The sequence below is a fragment of the Oryzias latipes genome, chromosome 23, assembly GCF_053564925.1.
Source record: "Oryzias latipes strain Hd-rR chromosome 23, Olatipes_Hd-rR_3.1".
NCBI classification, from domain to species: domain Eukaryota; kingdom Metazoa; phylum Chordata; class Actinopteri; order Beloniformes; family Adrianichthyidae; genus Oryzias; species Oryzias latipes.
The window spans coordinates 24,055,803-24,077,811 of record NC_136259.1 but is presented as its reverse complement, the minus strand read 5'-3'; the positions used below and the strand labels follow the sequence as shown (position 1 = coordinate 24,077,811).

The following is a 22,009-nucleotide window of genomic DNA, read 5'->3' as shown; positions in this document are numbered from 1 at the left end:
GCTCAGAAACGCAGTTTCATCTTAACTACTTATACGTGTCCCAGAAATGCCACAAAAATGTTAAAAAAGATAAAAAAAGAACAGTTTTCTTCAGAATAGAACTTTAAAGAGACCTTCAGTCCTTGACTGAATATGAATATGAGAACCATACTGAGTGACCCCTCCCACCTGGCGTTCCAAACAGGAAGTACTTGCTGGTTCAAAAAAGCCAAAATCCCATAGACTTCTATAGAGAAATAAACAGCTGTCAGTCATTCTATTGGGCAGAAGAACCGTTGTTGTAATCCTAATTTTTTAAAATAGTTTTTTTCCAGCTTTTCAAGTTCTAAACTGATTAATCAAATCCCTCAATAAAAGAAGGTGGAGCCTGCTAGCCCCCACGTCCAGCATTCAAAACATTGGACAGATTTAGTGTAGCCCGCTCTTAAGTGGTAGGGGTGTGGACGTCCAACAAGCTCAGTCCTGATTGGCCAGAGTGGTTACCACAGAAACCATGACTCTGACCAACTTGAACTAACTTCTTACTGATGATGTCCGGTTTCAAAATGGTGACTGAACTGTCTTTATTCGGTTGGAGCCAGACGTTAACCATTTTCTATGGCTGACGTCACAATGACTCGGTCCAGTTCTGTGATACAGTCTAAGCTAAAAACAGAATTTGACCCATTCATGCCACTTAAATTGACCACAAACTCAACACTCACATATCTGATGCCAGTGTGTCAAAAGTCTGACATTTTATTCAGTTTTTCTGTGTACGAACAATTGCCGATGATTCCTCATTTGGTCTTCATCAGTAACCCCTGATGCTCAAATGAGTCCACGATGGCGTCATGGACGGCAGGGACAAACCTTGACTTTTAAATTAAAACCTGCTCCTAAATTCGCCAGAGTATTTCCTGCCTGGTTGCTGAAAGTTGCTGGAGTTTCCTTTGTGTGGAGCAAAGGATGTGGAGCCACCTTCAGACGAGTGTAATGACCAGGAACAGATGTTCTGGATGGATAATCAGCGGACCTCAATTTGGCCCGTCCTGCAAAAACAGAGAGATCACTGGCAGATAACTGATACTTTTGGCAAATTAAACTTGAATTATATGGATGACAAGGTGGGAAAATGTGCGTTTTGGGGGAGCCGACCCTTAAAGCTGAGTAATTGAGCAGAATGTGGAAATGGACGGAATGGTTGGAACCTCACTCAGGATTTGAGGCGGGAATCAAAAGCAGTTGTTGTTTGGAGGGGTTTCCGCAGGGGCTCCTGCCTGACGAGGCAGCGGCTGACGCAGACGATGAAGTGGCACGGCGCTCTGCGGGAGCGGTTAAATGACAGCATCCTGGAGGGCAGAGCAGGAATCTTTCTAAAAAGCCATCATCCGCTCCACTGAAATACAGCCAAATGTGACGTTCAAGACATAACTGTCAGGGCGGGGACGCGGGAACTTAATAAAGAAGGCAGGGCGCTGAAATATGGAGCGGGCGGCGTGGCACGCATCCATCCACTTAACAGTAACGGCCTTCAATAGAGCCGGATTTGCTTTAATAGTGACGAATGGCTCCTAGGAGCTTTATTAGTTTAGTGGAGTACAGTAACAGTGAGGACATTTCTCCTCCTCTTTAGGCCGTTGTCATTCTGATTTTGGGGGGTGTTCTTCAAACTCGCCGTGAAAGGCTTCTCCAGTGTCTCCCAGAATGCAAAGCTTTTATGAGCCTTATCGCCCGACCGGCTGCCGAAAATCAGAAACAGTCAATTGCAGCGATATCTGCCCCCCCCCCTCTTCCCTCCGCAGACGCAGAGTAAATTAATTACATTGCTGTAAGATGTGCGGTAATCATCCTCTGGAGTGATGCTCTCTCTGTGTACAGAGGAGTTACAGCTTTTGGAGACGACTCTCATCTCGGCTGCGTATCCTGACGGGTTTTTTTTGTGTGTTTTTTTTTTCTTACCCACACAAACAATCCAAACAGCAAAATAAACAAGCGCACTATTGATTTCCCAGAGTGCAACCGACCGCTTATCTCTTTCGCCTCGCGGTAAGAGCTGACAGTTTCCTCATTAAAAATGAATTGGATTAGCATTACATAGAACGGTGGGGGTAAAGAGCGCACACGCTCCCCCACTCCAGTTCAAAGTTACCCCACGCTCACTCGCCGAGGCACGCGGACCGGGCGCCATGCTGCCTTTTCCTGGAGATTGCACCTGAGACGGCGGGATTGTGTCATTTGGGAGAGGCCGACTGATGACGGCTTCTAATGCTCCAAATCCCACTTTTCTCTTCTGCTTGAGACGTTTTTCTCCCGATTCCTTTTTTTTGGCCAATCTCAACCGGTTTACCAGCTAATATCAAGGATTTAGAAATGAGATTCTTACTATAGCCAGTTGGTTTGTGTGTCTAATGTCATCAGCCCAAAACTGGTAACAGCATAAATACATGACCCTGAATGCATCATTGCACCGTCAACAAAGTCCGATAAGGGAGTCATTTGTGGATGACCCTATATGTAGGAATATAAACCACTTCTATGCCTCTCCAAATGTATTAATAACTCTAAAATTGGAGAAACTTTTAGAAAAAGCAAATATTTGTAAATCAGATTAGTGTTTGCCCTGTTTGGAAATATCGTCAAGAAATCCACCGTTGTTCATCCCAAACTCTGATTGGACTCATCAACTCAAACTTAATCATTTAGACTGAAAAGGAAACATTGAAGCAGCAACTTCCATACGTTTGCAACTGTTGACAACACTGTTGCTTTAATTTAAAAAAATTTGACTCCATAGAGATAATAATAAACTTTATTTGTATAGCACCTTTTAAGATGATAATCACAAAGGGCTTCTCAGTAAAACACAGAATATAAAAAGAATTATAAAAAAAACTATTTTAAAAAGATAGGTTTTTAGCTGACTCTATAAAGATGTTTGGTCCACAGAAACTAAAGCATTTTTTACCTCTTTTATGTTGGTATGAAATGTTTACAGAGACTTTCCAGTCTGTAGATGAAAGTCAATTTTACAGTTTCCTCCACTAAACTGACTGTAAAGATCACATGATGTTCAGTTTGAAACCAGTTTTGTCGCATTATTTATGTTTAGGATGTCAAACCTTTTTAAAATAACTGATGTGACAGATGTCTCTAAGTTGTCTCTAACTTGTCTCCAAATGATCTCCAACATGTCTCTGACTGGTCTGTAATCTGTCACAAACCTGTATCCAACCTGTATCAATTTAATATTCAAATGTCACAAGTAAAAAAATAAATAAATGAAAACAATTTTCTTGGATTTCGCTAAACTGATAAGAGACAAAAACAAATAAAAGTCAAAAAGAAAAGTCATTTTTTTGCACAAGTTCAGGTCGATGAAGCCTTTGTTGAAATTTGATCCACAGCAACATTTGCGGTTTCATAAATATTATCTCCAGCTGTTCCACTTTTTATTGATTCAGTTCTGAATGTTTATTTGTTCCTCTTTTGCAGCTGTTGAAGACAGGAAGTTGTTCATCGGCATGGTGTCAAAGAAGTGCAACGAGAACGACATCCGGGTCATGTTCTCTGCATTCGGACAGATTGAGGAGTGCCGGATCCTCCGGGGGCCCGACGGGCTCAGCAGAGGTACCGGTCGTTCTGACTCCATCCACACTTTGACGCTCTCTGTGCGATCTTTTTTTTTGTTCTTTTTTTTTTCTGCGGATCAACGGCCTCCAGCAGCTGCAGTTCATTCACGTTCAAAGATTCAAACATAACTTCACTTGAAACAGTGAGGCTGGACTTTGCTGGTTGGGAAAAGACTCCGATGTAATCCTTTTTTTCCAGAAATCGATGCAAACTGGATTATTTATCACATTTTTGGGGGGAAAAACTTGTTTGAAAATTGAACTTCTGCCGCTTGTGCTGCTAAATTAAAGGTACGTCTTTGCAGCATCTGGCAGGTAGATTTGATCATTTAACCAGAGTGTCAGCGATCAAGCTGCAACAATGAACTGTCACATCTATGTTGCCTTGACGACGAGTGCAGTGATTCTCAGAAAAATTAAATTAAAGCACCTGGCTCAGTTTTAAATTCCTATGAGTATGTCGGTAAAATGACCAATCGTCCCATCCATCCATCCATCCATCCATCCATCCATCCATCCATCTATCCATCTATCCATCCATCCATCCATCCATCCATCCATCCATCCATCCATCCATCTATCCATCCATCCATCCATCTATCCATCTATCCATCCATCCATCCATCCATCCATCCATCCATCCATCCATCCATCCATCTATCCATCCATCCATCCATCCATCCATCCATCCATCCATCTCCCAACCCCTTTGGGGTCACAGGGTTCCTGGAGCCTGTCCTAGCTGTCGGGCGAGGGCAGGATCACCCCCCCGCGTGGTTCGCCTGTCCATCACAGAGCTGTATAAGATTCAAATAAGAAAATGCATTCTATTTATGAAAGTTTTTCATTTACAAAATGTTTTAATTTATGCAACCAGGTCTAAACCAAACCAAAGGATCCGTTTTAGGTAGTTAGTACAACCCCAGACGGGGGATTCTGCACATTTTTTATTAAGTCTAGACTTTGACACATTTCATTCTCCACCAATTTGATGGAAATTGGCAGCAAGCCCTCATCATAATGCTTCTACCATCCTGCTTTGTTGAGTTGTTGTAAACAGGAGCTGTTGCCGGCGACAGCAAAATAACACACGCTCTTAAAACGACCATAACTTTACAACCGTTTAGCGCTAACTTAATTCCAATGAATGTTGGTGTGAAGTAAAGCAGCTTTGTGCTCACATGCAACACACAACGTTGACGTTCAGAATCTGTTGGAGTTATGTAAACGGTTGAAGTCGTAGAAGCTGAAAGCTGTAACTCAGGTGTTCAAGGGTTAACTTCAACATCTGCTGACTGAAGTTTATAGAATCTGAGATGCAAAGATCCTCCTTCTGTCATGGGCCACGCCTAACACGTTTATGAGTGTGCAGACCAACAAATGGTCAAAAATGAAAGATGTGTCCTTTGTAACATTAGATTAGGTAGAATGGGCTGTAAAAAAGTATTTGCCCCTGTTAAAAATATTAGGAAAGTCTTGCTTTTGTGAGAACAGTAATCATTTCCTATGCACCAAAAGATGAACAAAAGTTGCTATATGAGTTCCCCATTTATTGTTTTTGTTTTGCTAAATTGACACTGGAGGATGTTAGAACCCTAACGCTACAAACACATTTCACGCCTGTTCAAGAGTCGCTAATGCTCTTGAAACACTTGGTGTCAAATGTTTCCGGCCAGGCACAAACCACACTAAACACTCTTTTTCTGGTGATCAATTTTCACACAGTTGTGACTTTAAAATGTACACCATCTATCTGTCACCACCAAATCTTTGCCCCTGATTGGTTTAACTTTCAACGCTCGTTAAATGGTCACACATTTGGTACGTAGAGCCTGAAAACGGTTGTAGAAACTTGCTTAGCTCTGCGTGAACTCCAGCCCAAAACGCACATTTTCCTGCGTTTGCATAGGCTCTACAGCGCAGGTGGTTTCTTGAACGCGCGCTGCCACGGCAGTGGCAACGTAGCCTAAAGGTTTCAGCTCGCGGACTGAGTCCATACCATCACACTACCTCCACCATGTCTCTGTCTCTCTGGAAGTCTGACTGAAGACAACACACCCAGGACTTTTGTCCAAATGTTTCGTCAATCCAGATGTTGCTGGAGTCATTTTGGCTCCTGGAAAGTTTCTGCACCGTCTGTCTGTTCTTCAATCATTGATTTTTTTTTAAATCTAAAATATATAAAGGACTTTGAAGTCAATCTATTTAAAAGAAACAAAAACAAAGGGATGCAGATACTTTTTGCAGTTTTGTAACTGTTCTCATTCATGATGAACAAATGGAATCTTTTGCATTCATGTCACCGTTGTGTTACATAGGAACTCCAGTTTTCCGTTTTGTACCGAGTCCTTTTCCCGACCAGCTGTTCGATTGAACAACCCCCCCACATACGTTCATTTGAACCCCCCCCCCCCCCCAATAATCTGCACAGTGCCTGCAGAGTCAAATGCAAATGAACTGCAGCCGTGTCTTGAAGCTGTTGCGGCCGCTGTGAATACATGCTTCTTCCTTTTCGCTCTATAGATCTCTTTTCCCCTCCCTTCTCCTTTTTTCTCCCCCCCCACCTCCCCCCCATCTCTCGCTCTCTCAGCCCGGGCTCCTGAACGCCCCCCTCCCCTCCTCCCCCGTCCCCACCTCCTATCCTCGGCTCACATCATCCACCCTCAGGTTAAGCCTCTCTTTCAGAGGCGGACCAAAGCTCTTTACTTCCATCTTGAGGCTGAGGGCTTTCAGTCCGACCGTCGGCATGAGGAGACGGCGTTTGATGGTTTCCTCTGAGGCGCCGCCGTTCATTCAGAAATGCAAAGTCTCGCCATCGTCTTTAGATACAAATATAGTTTCATTCTTAGTTATCAGGACAGAATAATGAAGAAAATTAAACGAAACAGACGGTCAAATATTTCAAACTACAGAACCGAATCAAACCAACAAGCACTTCATGGTGGAGACGAAACTTTCAACTGGGATTTTATTTTGAAAGATACAAACTTAATTGACCGGTTTGGACGCAGGGCAGGAGCGGTCTGACACAAGAACAGGCGGCGTTTGATGCTTTTGTTACTTCAAACGCACATCGCTCAGGTCCAAACCCGCGCCGTGGCTTGACGCAAACTGTGATCCCGACCGAACCATCTGCAGAAACCCCCAAACGTCCAAGGCGCTGACTCAGCAAAACGTTTTAGAAACCATACACTGACTGTATAAGAGAACTGGACTGAGTGAGTGTGACATCATCTTTACAGCTTAAATGGCGTACACAGCGAGCAAGTGTCACGCAGTCAAGAACGCATTTAGCATACGGTGTTGACGCTGGACTGTCGCTACCCAGTGCCTACAGTTGGTGGAGTCCTGGTGTGAAAGCGGTCCGAGTCTGGTGAATCTCACTCCAGGCTTTTTCTTTCACAGCTCCATTCTGATAAATGAAAGACTTGGTGTCATAGAATTCCAGCCTCTGTTTAATTTCTCCATTAGTTTTCAAACTGTTGACACTTCCCAAAATGAAAAGGGACGCCATCTAGGAGTCACTATCAAATCCAAGTCCCCCAAATCCAAGTCCCCCAAGTCAAACTTTCGCACCAAAGTTTGACCTTTCAGTGCCTGAAACGCTTACATAGGCTTTTCATTGGAAGGCGTCAGCTTTATGCGCGCTGCTGAGGCCGGTGTGAACGTAGCAATACTTCCTACTCCAACCAAATCCAGTCTGAACACTTGTCATTTGTTCGCGATACAGATGCCGCCATGTTGGAATGTCAATAGCAACCACTCTCACCAATCAGGAGTGAGCTTGTTGAAAGGCCACATCCCCTACCACTTGAAAGTGGGCTAAACGTTTTGAATGTTGGAGGTGGGGGCCAGCCGCCATCTGATTGGTCGGTTTGGAACTTGAACAACTACAAACAAAAATATAATGAAAAAAAAAATTAACAAAAAGATAATTTTAACAAGAATGCTGATTCGGACCAATAGAACGACAGCTGTTTATTTGTCTATTGAAGTCTACAGGATTTTGGCTTCTTGGAACCAGCATGTACTTCCTGTTTAGAATGCCGGGGGGAGGGGCCAGTCAGTCCAGTTCTCATATACAGTCATGGGTTCCAACAGGACCATGACATCTCATGAACAACCCGGTGAAACCTTTGAAGTTCTGGCTCATCCTACCAGCCTCCGTCATCCATTTTCACCCCTTCCTGTCTTACCGTTGTGGTTTCTGTGTGCTGAGGAGATGCAGGGGCTTTCATCCACCTGTCTTCTACTTCCACCCCACCCCCCCACCCCCTGTCATGTAGACTCCACGTCCCGTCACATTTTTTGCTGTTTCTCGTCGGACGTTTGGATGTTTTTATCGTTGACTCCCCCTCTCAATGTGACTTTTCTCTCCTTCTACCAGAACCGGTCTTTGCCTCCAGCTAAACGTACTCAGACTCCCATGTTCCCCTGCTTCTTCAAACAGCACCACCCTCCCTGGCTCCAAATCCACCCTGGCTGTCCTAGAATATTCTCTTGCATCAATTTGTCCTGTTTTTCTCAGACATCCTCCGCCGGCCTCCTTCCATCTCTCTCCAGCCCCTTCTTTTTTGTCTTCATGAATATTTCATAAGCGATCTGCAGATCCGTGTTTGCGTTTGGTAATCCGACCCGGTGACCCCATGATGACCTGATCACCTAGCGGGACTTGGATCTCGCAGGTCTCGGGTCCACCTCGCCTTAAAAGCACAGAATCAATCAGAGGAGCGCTTTGCAATCCGGCTATTAATAAAATATGGATCACACCACCAGTGGATGGCTGGGCCTGGGGAGCTAGCCTACTTTCATTAAAGGACTGTGTGGATCTCCACTGACGACAGAATGCGGCCCGTGAGGTATTTATAGCGATCAAGCGGCGTTCCATCTCTGCAGCCAGGAGAAACAAGACGAGCAAGAAAAGTCCTCCTCCCCCATGTCTCATGAACGCCGATCTTAGCAAATGAAGATCCGCAAACCCGTTAAAGACGGAAGAGGGTTTCCTCAGACCCGAGATGATGCTGCGGCTGACAGCTTTACAATAGTACTAGACTCCAGAAGCTTTCAGGATCAGTCCAGAGGACTAACCCACATGGACGCCCCCTCAAGAACTGAGCTAGTTCTGAGGGGGCGATGCGGCTCGCCTCAAATATCTGAATGACAGGTTTTTTTTAGATAAACTAGTAACTAAGGCGACCCCATTTCTAAAGTCAGCTCGTTGTCTTTCTGCTCAGAAGGACACGCGGCGCTCAACAAGTCAGAACCACAGTCTCCGAACCAGAATGTTCTGTTTATTATATTAGCAGCTATGGAATAAAAATAACCGGAAAAATGGTTTATTCTTAAAATAATTTAAATTTCTTATTTGGTCTGAACTCTTCCAGTAAAGACAAATAATCTGAATTTTAGTGATCAACAGATTATATCAGATTACATGTAATCCCATCCTTAGCAATCAAGAGAAGCAGACTTATGCTACGTTCACAAACACACGCTCAAATGGTCACTTTCAATGAAAAGGTTATGTAGATGTGCGTAAACGTGCGTCTCTGGGTTAAAATCTTCGTCCACGCGTCGCTACATTATTTTTAAGACAGTCGTCCAGCTCTACGCACAAAACTAGCGGCTAATGAACACGAGCCAAAAGTTAAACCAGCTGAACTTTGACCAGTCAGAAACTCCAATTTGGTAGTGAAGGATGGGGAACGTTTTTTTTTTTTTAATCCATGGAAGGGTTTGAAAATCGATCATGAAGGAGGAATTAATAACTGCTGGAATTCTGTGACAGCAAGTCTTTCGTTTATCGGAATCGAGCTGTGAAAGAAAAAGGCCTGAAGAAAGATTCACCAGGTTTGAACCGCGTTGACATTTCTATCTTTGACACATCACGGTGTGTACGTAGCTTTAGAGACAGGGAAGACAAAAAACACAAAAAAAAAAACAGAAAGACGAGTTTGTCATACACTGCAAAAACAGGCCCCGTAGAAATAATTCTTAAAATTTGAAAAATGTTCTTTAAAAAGGCAAAAGAAATCTGCCAAATGTGGTAAGAAAACTGTTCTTTATAATAATTCTTACTTTAAGATAAAAAAAGAGATGTTTGCCTGAATCTTATTTTTCTTAAAAGACAAAAACAAGCCAGTATTTAAAACAAGGGTTGATTTACTTTCTTAAGATTCAGTTTTTGCAGTCCAACGGGGAGCACTAGTGAGAAAATGACCCCTAGCTGCCCAAAGCAGCATCACTGCTAACCTCAGATGCAGCTTTGTCATGACAAAAGATTGAATTTATAAAGATGGAGACGATTTTACCTCCTGAAGTAAAAAAAGAAAAAGTTGGAGCCTGAACGGTGGGAGCTCCGCCCCCGTTCTTGTTTTGAGGAGAAGCCAGGAATCCTGCACAGAGCAAAGAGCTCTCTGTGAAAAACGTGCAGCTTCTATTTAAGGTGACGCTCCTCCATTTAGATGTGTGTGAGGACCAAAAGCACAGGTTTGATATCCAAATGTTTTCTGCATTAAGCTCCTCCCATTATTTAAATATTGATTTGATAGAAACCGTCCTTCAGATTCTGTTATAATTAATCGCTCATAATCTTTTAAAAGATTAAATCGTTTTTTTCTAGATGGTAGACTGTACATCAATTTTGTTTACTTTTAAATTATGCTAAATATTTAGTTATTAAGATGTAAATTATTTTGCAATTTATTTAATAAAAAAATATTTTTAATTAGAAATTTTCTTTGTTCAACGTGGACGATCTATGGCAGCCAAAAACAAATGAATAGATCAATAATTTTACACAGAGGAGCTCAGAAAAATGTGAACCAAGACTAAAGAACAGGTTATTCCATTACATTTACTTTATATTGCAAATCTTTGACATTTTATCGCAAAACCTTTAATCCAAGTTTTGTTTGTTGGCTTTCTTAGCCGTATTTTCACCTGGTGGGCGAAAAGGACTGAAAGAAGCCTATTGATTTAACAAAATAAAAGTCTTTTAACATGTTACACTTTAACATTCAAAAAAAGTTTAAGAACATATTTTTCCTTAGAGAAGCCTTTAACACCTGTGATGTCACCGGTGACACCTAAACAACACACGCCCTTTGACCTATCGTAATTCATACCGTTCACCAACATGTTCGCTGTGAATCAGCTGATCTAAAGCGGAGAAAAGTGCCTTTTGCATCAGCTTTTACAAATATGCGACAAAACACTAATCCGAAGTGTTTCATAACGGCCCAAAGCCGCTTTTCTCTGCGACAAAACCCTTTGATTGCATAAACGTAAATTTTAGACAGTCGCAAAAACTCGTTATCTCATATTGGAGTTGGAGCCTCCTAGCCTTGGTTGTCTCTGCTGCCATCTACTGGTAGTATTAATATCTACAGTTACATAAAACCGTTTAATTCTGCAGTTTTGTTTTGTTTTTTTGTTTCAAGAAATTAATTTTGCGTCACCGTGAGCTGGAGGGGCTTTGAGGATGAATCTCGCAAACAAAATATTCATAACTTGAAGGGAGGACAGCAAACGCAGCAGGTCAACTCCATCCATGATAGCAGGAGAAAACCTGACCATCCGTCACCTTCATCCCGTACGTCACATCTCTTCTTCCTCGACTGCTATCAGCATTTCCTCTCATCCTCACAGCCAGGGAGGGTCAATCAGACCCAGACTTTACGCCGTCTCTGCCCCGGCCAATTCAGCCAGCTGAACCTGAGCGTGTTTGTGTGAGCGGTCCAGGCCTGGCTGTGCTAACATGGCTGGCTGACTTTGTTAGCATATTATTAGCCTGGGGTGTTGTTGAAGCACTTCTCACATTACCTCCTCTAATCACTCCCCGAACAGCCAGACAAACACAACCTCCCAGCCCGCCTCGCCCACAACCGGCCGCTAACAAACTGCCGTGAAAACGCTGCAGGCGGCTCCCCGCTTGATTGGCTGAGATCAATGTCAGTCACGGCAGAGGTGGACCACACCTCCTCCTCATCTCCCTTTCCCTCCTCATCTCCCTGCCGACGAATTAATATGATTCCTGTCCTCCTGAGCCCCCGCGGTCGCACTGAGCACGCCGCCGCCACCGCCACCTCATCTCCTTCCTGTTTGACAAAGAGAGAGAGAGAGAGGGCGCCGGATCGGACGCCCATGAATTCGGATGGCGTTGATGTAAATGAGCGGCTGAGGGCAGAGAGGACCCAGGCAGGACCGAGGAGGCGGGAGGCAAAGATGGTTTCAGACGTCCTGTGGTGCATGTGGACGGGGCGGGGCGGGGCGGGGCGGATGGGGGTCAGGCTGTGGTTGTCATGACGCCGTGCTCATTTTTTCAGCTGTTTCCGCAGCGACTGAGAACACTGTTGTCCGCCTGTGAGATGTTCTCTGTATCAATCTGTGACTTCTGTTGGTTTTTTGTAGTTGTTTTTTTTTTTTAATAACTACGACGTGTCCAACCCTTTTGTCTTGTTTTTGTTCTTTCTCGTCTCCCCCCCTCCTCCCCTCCACTGTCCTTCCATCCCTCTTCCTGCCCCCCCCCCCCCCCCCCCCCCCCCTTACAGGCTGTGCGTTTGTCACGTTTTCCACCAGAGCCATGGCACAGAATGCAATCAAAGCCATGCACCAGTCTCAGACCATGGAGGTACGGTACTCACCCTTTACTTCAACTGTCTCTGTGGCTCCTTTTTTTTTTTTTTTCTTCTTCTTTTCTGACTGTTCTGAAAATGTGCCGCTCTGCCTCATGATAGCCATGACCCATTTTCACACCCCGGCGAGGTGAGCGCTTTCTCATGTGTCCAGAGTTTGAAGCAGCCGTCCTGAACTTAAAAGAAGCCTCACCAGAACGCAGGAAATACGCCACAAACGGACCCTGAAGCCTCTTTCTCTAAGGGTTTATTTGATTCATTTGATAGGGACCATGCACATTGATAAACATCTTTCCAGACAGCCATAGGTGTAAATATGGCAAATCATTGCAGTAATGCAATTTGACATCTCTAGAACAGATTTGTTGAGACACTAGATAAGACGTTAGATTGCGATGAAAGCTCAACACAAAACAGTTCAGTAAAACCGGATCAGGTAACACTTTATAATTAGATTCCTTAAAGACCCTCTCCAATCATCTCTTGATCTATTTTCAAAGTGTTTCCAGGGGTCCCAGTAATATTGTTATGCATTTTTTATTTAGACAACATAAAAGTAAAAAAAGGTGTTGTGTTTTTAGAACATAGCTTCTGCTCAGCTGCAGGAGTTTTATTTTTAGACATTTGTCTCTTAGCTGTTGGCAGGACCATTGGCGATTGGTTTAGTGTGCATCACTTGTTAAGTTTACACTGACCAAGACACGCTAACAAATGTTTTATTTAAAAAAAGTGCCAAAAAGGCTTTACAAGGGCTAATAAATGTCTTAATAATATCCCATAAAGGTTTGCAACTGCTGCATAAGCATTTATAAGGCATAAGGAAGACATCTACTGAATTTATTATTAGTGTTCTATAAATCTTTTGGGGGTCTTGTAACTGGATCATTAAGAAATTCTAACACACTGTGTTTCAGCAGATGTTCTATGCGAGTCTAGAAGGTTATGTCCAACTATTATGGTGCTCTTCGCTTTCTGAGGTTCTGATGCTCCTCATGGGAGGAGATCTGATGAAAGGGATTTTGGATTTGCCTTCTTTCAGGTTTTATGCATTAGCCTTAAAAACAAAAAAAAATCAAAATCCTTTTCAAATCAATTCAAATTTTGCAGGAATAAATCTGGACGTGCTTCCATAAGCTCATAAATGCTCTTTGCACTCCTGCTGGAAGCCCCTCCATCACAGCTTCCGTGACTAAAACGCGTCGTCTGCCGCAGGTGTTTGATGCAATCCGTCCCTGAATCTGCTGCTTTGGTGCACAGACAGACGTTTCAACTGGGGAGCAGCAGATTAGCCCCCTGCTGCCTCCTAAACCCACAGAAGTTCTGCAGGACGGGTTTCCTGCAGGAGGCTCCGTCTTTTGGACTTATGGGACATTCGAGATGCAAAATCAGTTTGCATGATGGGATTGCAGAGGAAGGTTCACTGGGGAACAGATTGAAAGTAGTTCTGATTTAAGCAGTTATTGAACAAAATGAGTCAAAAGAAACACAAAGTTGTTAAACGTATCTTTAATGGCGTAACAAGAGGAAGAGGATTTTCTGCCGTTTGTTGAGGACCAGAAGCTGCTTTCCTTTTGGTGATAAACAAATCTGTAGGTCTTCAAATGAAGCTTGTGATCTGTCCTGATTTGGAACGAAAGTCCAACTGACTTTAGGATCGGGTGTGTTTTGGTGGTTCCGTTTGTTGGATCTCACACAAACCCTCATTTAAAGTTGCAAAAAAAAACTCAGAAAGAGGAACATCATCGTGATAATAGTATTAAAATAAGCAAAAAGGTAAACAATGATGTAACAGGATAACCGGGGTTCGGCAGAGACGCTGCGGCTGCAGCTTTACATATCATTTCCATTCTGCGGTTGTTTTAAGACTCACTTCCTGCTCATCTCTGGAGTCTGAAAAACTCCGCAGCGTCCTGTCAGAGGAGGAAATGATCTGCTGACAGGACGTGGAAGGAGCGATGTATTCTGTTTTTATTTTTGCATGTTTTGGGAAACTGTGTCCAATAGGGGGCGGTGAATAATTTCTGGTTGTAACATAGAGACTTAAGGTTTTTTCAGTTTGTGCTCTTCTTGCCTGAACAATTACATGTTCATCTTTAGCTCCTGAGAAGATCACCGACTGATAATTCCTCCTCAAACTCAGTCTGGAGCGGCTCGTGGCTTTTTTTGTTTTTAAATCTGACGGCTTAGATGAGCTGAAGCAGAATCTCTGGACAACAGTTTAGAAATTCAAGCTGAAGCTTCAGAAGAACATGCCTTACGTCATTTGGATTATGCAAGCAAACAGAAGTGAGAGACGGCGAGGAAAAGTGGAGGCGGGCTTGCCGTGCTCGTCAACAGCAAACGGTGTCGTGCTGGACGTGTTTGTGTCAAACAGCTGATCTGTCAGAGGCTCACAGGAGCTGAAGAACACCAAAGAACGCCGCTTCTGTTTCACCCTGAGGGTCGTATTGGTCCAAACCACTTCTAAAAAAAAGTCAAAATGACAGATTTCAGATTCAGTAGAGGTGATCGTCAAAGCCGTGTCTCTGTCAGGTGCTTCCTGTTAGACAAAAAAACGAGAAGCAGGTCAGCAGATGGAGACTGATGGACAGTTTAGTGCTCTGCTGTAACATCTGAGACCCAATAAACCCTGAAGAGAGCTGCTTCTGGTGGAACACAGGTGGAACGTTGGTCGTTTAGCTCTAAATGGACCAAAAGCCAAACAGATACGTATGTATGCGTTCAGATGGAAGCAATGGCTGTGTCCGTTAGGGGGTCAAATCAGGATCAGCTTAGAGTGATTCAAAAAAAAAAAGTACGCTGAACACCGAAAACAGAAATTCAAAATGAAAAGCATCTGGGAACTGGACTGAGTGAACCCTACCCCTTGGCGTTCCAAACAGAAAGTCCCTGCAAGAAACAAAAATCTAATAGACTTCCTGTTTGAAACACCGGACAGGAAGTGCCCGCAAGCAGGAAGTGCCCGCAAGAAACCAAAATCCCATAGATGTCTATAGAGAAATAAACTGCTGTTACTCATTCTATTGGTCAGAAGAACCATTTTTGATCAGATACCTCTTTTTAACATGTTCCTTATTTTCCTATGACAATGTTTCTGTAGTCATGTTATAAACTGACCATATAAACTGACCAATCAGATGCCTCATTAAAAGTAGCCCCCACGTCCAAAGTTCAAAACGTTTGACAGATTTCGTGTAGCCCACTTTCAAGTGGTAGGGGCTCACTCCTGATTGGCAAGAGTGGTTGCCAAAGGAACTCAGACCAACTAGGACTAATCACTGCATTACTGGCTGCGTCTGGCGATGTCCGTATCACGAAAAAACATCAACGGACTTCATCTGAGCCTGAAATAAACCAATTTCTATGTGTGACAGTCTGGTTCTCAGAAGCAGTCGATGATGGAAGCGGAATCATTTATAAGTTTATCGGATTCTGAAGTGGAGAAAAGTAACTTGCACAGATATAGGTCCACTTTCCTCCGCATCATAATCGACTGATTCACGTTAACCACCTTAACAATCATAAAGTCGTGGTAGGTCAAAGAGTTTGTGTTGTTTTGGCGTCGCCAGTGACAGCTCAGATGTTAAAGGGTTAAAAACTGAAGGTTTCCGACGATTGAAACGTCACAGCTCTACTCATATCGCCATCAGTCGCACGGCGACCCCGGCCGTGACCCTGAGCCCCGGCGCCTTTGTGCCGGTCCCTACTAGGGGGCGGGCCTCGCCGCCCCGTCAGGTCGATGACAGTTGAGGATGACAGGGCTGTTATTGCCGGAGAATTGCATGGTATAAAAGGAACGGCGAGCGTGAGTCAGAGAGAAGGGACAGAACGCGGTAATAACAGGCTGTGTTAAAGGAAAAAGAGCGAGCGCCCCTCACCCCGCTGGCCCCCTCATTACAGCCGATCATGATAATCACAGCCGCCCTTGACGTGGCGTGACCCGGACATGTGGAGAACGCGCGCTCCTCCCCCGGCCGTCCAAACGCAGCTTTTCTGTTTGTGTTTTTTTTACCCGTTAAACGTCGCTGAAGTGTTGATTCCTGTGCTGTCCGTCTGAGCGGTAGGAGTGTCTGCGCTACTATTAAGCCCGAATTATCCTCACTCTGAGCCGGCGTCCTCACAAAGGGCCTGGCGAGCGCCGTCCCTCCTTTTTATCACAGGAAGAAAAGCCTTAAAGCGCCACACAAAGATACCACGGCCGACAAAAGCGAAATACCTTCATTTCCATTTGAAAACAAGCTGTCGAGCCTCAGGCGGACCTAAATTGGCGCATCCGTTTGTTAATGCTCCTCAGTTTTGCAATTTAAAAGTAATTACTTTGGGTCCGATTGAGCGAATGAGGTCTGGTAAATAGAGTTTGGTTATTGTCGGGGCTCCATGGCGGCGCACAGCCTCACGGCCGGGGTGTGTGTTTGTCGGCGTGCGTCCTGGCCGTCACGTACGCGGCTCGTGTCGCTGGGCGGAGGGGGAGGCGGCTCATTGACGGCCCTGTCACTGTCGTATCCATTCTCATTAGGCCGTGACATTCAGGTGCACGGTTGGCGTGCGGCGGCGGGCGCACAAACACCGCAGCGCACTGAATGTCAGGAAGTAATGAAAGTGGATATGAGCGAGACTGGTAATTCACTCTGAGGACACACAGAGGACGCTTCTTTGTGTTGACTTGTGTGTTGCATTATTCACTCCATGTGTAACGACTCATTTAGCGCTCGGCGCATGTTTGCATCAGCGGTTATTTCTGTTTCCCCGGTTTCCTTTATGTTTTATTCACCACACCAGACGCACATTATCCTCCACCGACGATAGACTCGCTGCTTCAGGACGAACCAAACCTGTTTAGACGGGGGCACAAACGTCAACCGCAGGGAAGATGAATGTACAGAGGGAGGGGCCAAACAGAACAAGGATGGGATTCTCCACACTCAGCATCAATCAGACTTTGGGGAGACCTTTACGCCAACAGAACCGCTCCGTTTCCTCTGATGGTCCATTTTGTTCTGCAGATGTGACGGGCCTCCAGGTTGGTGGGAAAACATGTCTGACGCCAGCCTTCGGGGCCCGGAGTCTGACACCCCCATTCTAAACTTTTGTTTGGTTTGTTCCAACACAGACCAGCATCAAATGGAGAAAATGGGCTAAAAAAACATCTAAAAATCCAGAAAATTTGGTGTTTTTAAACAAAATGTTGTATAAAACGTATTTTATAATCAGAGAACTGCCCTGGTTTTCATCTTTGACCTCTTTATTTGTAAAAAATCAGTGCGTCTTTAGGCAATATCGCCCCCATTCAGCTGCTGTTGGAACTGCAGGATTTTTCCCTTCCTGACCTCGATGCAACAAAGAAATTACAGCATTGAGATGCAGAAATCTTGTAATGAATAAATAGATACGTTAGCAGTTGATAACCCTCTTTTTATGATAACCCAAACATGCTAGAGATTCATTTTTCAATCAGATGATTTTCTCAGCTTGTGGCCGGACTTTGGACGTGCCTATGTCACAAAAGTCTGATTAAATACAGTTATAATCCACCTGGCAACCCTTTTTATAGTACTTTTTTTATATGGCCGCTAGAACTCATGGAACAGGCACACGTGCATCCATAAAAATCTGCCCATCCATTTTCCAAACCTTTTTGGGGTCACGGGGTTGCTGGAGCCTATCCTAGCTACTGTTGGGCAAGGGGGGGTACACACTGGATAGGTCACCAATCTGTCACTGGGCCACACCCTCCATTCACACTGAAGGACGTACCAGTTAACCCATGAACCATGCTTTCTGATGCTGGGAGGAGACTGGAGATTCCGCTGTTCGATTCCCGTCCGCTTGCGGTTTCAGGGCGCTCGTTCGCCCCTTCCACTGTGGATTTTCGGGCTAAAACGAGACGTTTGGTCATTAAAAAGTCGGAACACAAGACACTCGTAATAACTGAGACATAAATATCCATCAGAGAACGGAGCTAAAGCACAGCAATTAAATGTGGAAATGAATTTTTTAGACTCCTGCCCGTCTCCGATGGGCTGATTTGTTTGTGTGGATGCAATAATTCATGTTCAGAATTCCCTGATGGACGATTGAATGTTTATCTTTACGTTTGTCTTTTCAGTTCATTCATTCCAGCTCTGGTGGTAAAAAAAAAAAAAAGACAAACAGATTCAATTCTCCGTTTGGAAATCATTTCTCTAAAAGTCGGGTTTCCAGGGAAACCGGCGAAACTTTTACCAGCACAAAGTTTTGCAGATGTGGGCTGCAAGACGTCAAAGCGCTGCGCACCGGCTGCTCCATATGCTGCAATTACATCATCGCGCGCTGGGAAGCCACATTTCTGCGGCGTGCTCATTGCCGCCGCTCAGGTGTCACTTTGGGAGCGCGGGCTGTCAAAGCGTCAGCCCACACAAAGCTGCGCGTCAGTCACAGGTGCTGTCAGGCCATCAAACCTGCAACGCCGCTCAGCTGTCTGTGTTTTCAGGAGTTTGAAAAGGAGCCACTAAAGCCCACTCAGCCTGCTGAATGATTAATACTCCGGCTGCATATTTCATAACTTTTTGATGCTTCAAAACTTTGACTTTATGCTGAAAAGCTGTTTATTTTCCGGATGGCACATTTGTGCTGGAGATTTGTCAGAAATCAGAGGAAGAAGACAGAAATAGTTTTTTTTTGTTTCTCCCCGGAGAAGCGTCTCATAGCGAGGAAGTCACCTGTGAGGTTTGACGTGTTTGGTCTTTATATACTTTTTATTTTTAAGATGCGAACGCCGCGCATCATCAGAGACTTCCCGCCTGCAGCTAAAAGCCACTTTCCAGAAATAGTTTCAGGAGGGAATCGATGCTTCAGCCGCGTTAGCATTTAAAACGAATCAATAAAAACTTTTTTTACGCCCAAAATGATTCTCATAATGTCGTAATAAATGTACTTTAACAACCTGCCTGAGCCTCATGAAGCCTTTTAGGGTCTAAAGGGAGATGGAACTGCTACGCTGCCACCTGCTGTTTGTTTCCAAAAGCGTCCAATTTGAGAGAAATTACTTTTCAGGTGTTCTGTCACTGCTGCTCCCCCACCCCTTCCTAAAAAAGCTGCAGGCTCATCAGGCTGTGAGGAAAAAGGCTTTCTGTAACTCGTATTTTTTTGACTGGATTTCAGCAGAAATGCTATGTCTTTAGAAAGTTTCTTAGCTCGGGATCTTCTCATTCTGAACTCTTCTTCTTTTATCTCATTTTAGCTGCAAATCCTCCCAACGGTTTCCTTCCTGCGAGCAGTCAGGAGTTCAGCTTCATGCTTGTCTTTTTGCTAGAAAAACAGTTTCCGTTCTGTTCGTTCATCAGTTTCATATTTCAGTAGAGTCACATCGTTTTTTGAGTATTTATGGAGGAGAGGAGAAAACCAGATCCCTGAGAAGCTGAGGCCCCGCCCACCTGGAACGCGGTTCCAGTGGTTCCTCTGTGGAGGACCATGACGCTGATGTCTTAAAGTCCCCCCTCCGATCATCATCTGATCTATTTTCAAAGTGTTCCCGTTGGTCTTTTCATGATGATGAAGAAGTTTTTAGCCAAAATCTAAAAACCTGTGTCGTTTTTCTAGGACATAGCTTCTGCAGAGCGGCAGGAGTTCATTAGAATTTCGTCAGCGTTTCTGTTTGTTCGACTCCACTGAAGTCCGGTTTTTGGGAGGATAAGGCTCCACCCCTGCCCATGTCAGCCAAGGTGATGGGATGTTTAGCAGGACAGGAAGGGGGAACTCCTTCCTCCCGGGAATCGACGGCGGCGATGAATAACCTTCTCCCTCCTCAGATTGCTTTTCTCTCATCGTCTCCTTTTCTTTATCTGCCGCACTCCGAACAAAAGAGAAAACGAGCCGCCGTCAGCCAGGAGACGTGGTCATTCGGCTGATAAAGTCCGGCCTTGGCCACTCCCCGGGGTAGGGGGGGGGGCACTATAGAAATGTGAGGCAGTAGATTGCTGTGTAACTTGATAGAAGCTGAAGGAGAAGCTGTTTTATTGTGAAACTTGTTCTTTGAACGGACTTCCTGTTGAAGGAAGAACGCCACATAATTAATATTAATAATGATAATCTTGTTCTTTCACTCCTAACAAAATGAGCTAATTAATCAGAGTGTAGTTGGTGTGGACATCTTGAGTACCATTTGCACACCCCCACAGGTGCAGCATTTACCTGTCAGTAAATCGTCTGACCTCACAGACGACTGGAGAGCGACGAAAGGACACCGAATGCAGGATCCGCCGTACGTGTTGCTTATGCTAGCCTCACCAATACTTCAAGATACCACACGCACGACAATGGAACGTTCCATGGTCATGACGTCCCTCAAGGCACCGCAAGACACACTCCCCTCTACGACTCTCCACTGGCCAAACAACCAAAAAAAACCAGACCCCATACGGGTTTAAACCCCTCCCCCGTATAGATTCATGTGGCTAAGGCTTTACTGTTGGGGTCACTGAAACCAGACTTTTCCAAAATAGTAAGACACTCTGAACAAATGAACCAAAGAGTCCATTAAACCTCTAAAACTGTTACTGAACCATGACTTTGATGGTCACGTCTGTCAAAAGTCCACGGAAACTCTCTAATGTCTTGGATTTATAATCAATGACGTCCTTATACTGTATATCGTGAATTAGGTTTGTTTTCTGTTGGAGCGAACGGAGACTAACTCGCTTTTGCAACTGGGTGGCCACTTGATAAACTGACTCGGCTCCACTTACTAGGAAGGAAAAGTGTTTTAAATCCTTTCTTTGAAATTGCAACAAACAATGATACATTTATTGAATATTTTTGTTTCATATTTGGATTTTTGCTGTTCTGGAAACCTATAGAAATCCAGAACTTAAGTAAATTTACTCCAAATTAACTGGATTACTCCCCTGATGATCTTAGAGAAGGTAAAGTGGAAACTTCCGTCTCTTTTGATGGATTCAGATGCTGTTTGACTGACACGCTTTCATAGAGTAAATAGTGCGGTTTCTCTGTGAGATGAGATCTGATTTCATTTGTTTTATTTATTCATTTGGTTGGAAATCCCAGCAGCCGACAGTTTGGATGCCGTGTTGGCAGCAGTGACAGACAGATTTGCTCAGCGATTAGGTTTTTTTTTACCGTCGAGTTTCTACCGCGGGGGGGGGGCTGAGCGCCAAAAGAGGAGATCTGCTGCCGAGCTGGAGCTCTTCAGCAGTTACTTTCTGTCATTTACTGATAAAGACGCCAAACGGAGACGCATTCTGAAACCTTGAGCTGCGTTTAGAGTAAACGCCGTTTGGGTCAATTTACAGACGTCCTGCGTGGTGACTGATCAGGTGGAGTGCGGTGGTCTGGCTGCATGGCGTTTCGGGCATCGCGGTGCGTTTAAAGTTCAGATAGTTGAACTTTGCCAAAGAATAGGCATCAACCAATCAGGGACTCCGCTTTGGCCCCTGACATGTTGATGATTCAACCAGGGGGTGGAGTCCAAAACCAACATGAGTGAGAGTTCATGTTCCTCTCGTTTTTTTTTCTTCCCCTTCTCGGGACGGCGAGTCATCGCACTGGGTCACAGATAGACGGAAACACGGCTGAAAGCGGCCGCCGTTCAGCTCCTGCAGGAGACGGGGAAGCTTATGAACCCAGACATGGAGACGTGATTACCGATGTTTCTGTAGAGCTCTTCAAAATAAATCAAGCTGATCTCTCAGCAAACACATTATTGGACAAGCGTCAAGCAGCAAATGTGTCGAAAGAGAGCGAGTGGATGCAAATCTGATGAGCGAA

General features: G+C 44.4%; 1 protein-coding gene across 42 annotated transcripts in view; it reads left to right on the top strand.

Moving 5' to 3' along the window:
- The window catches only part of celf2 (cugbp, Elav-like family member 2), a 274,640-nt gene that overhangs the window by 224,217 nt on the left and 28,414 nt on the right, over nt 1–22,009 (top strand). For all 42 annotated transcript variants that reach the window (XM_078942000.1, XM_078941996.1, XM_023952426.2 and 39 more), the window contains 2 exons: nt 3,475–3,609; nt 12,164–12,243. In XM_078942000.1, coding sequence (XP_078798126.1) covers nt 3,475–3,609; nt 12,164–12,243 — 215 coding nt within the window. The remainder of the gene's footprint in view (nt 1–3,474; nt 3,610–12,163; nt 12,244–22,009) is intronic.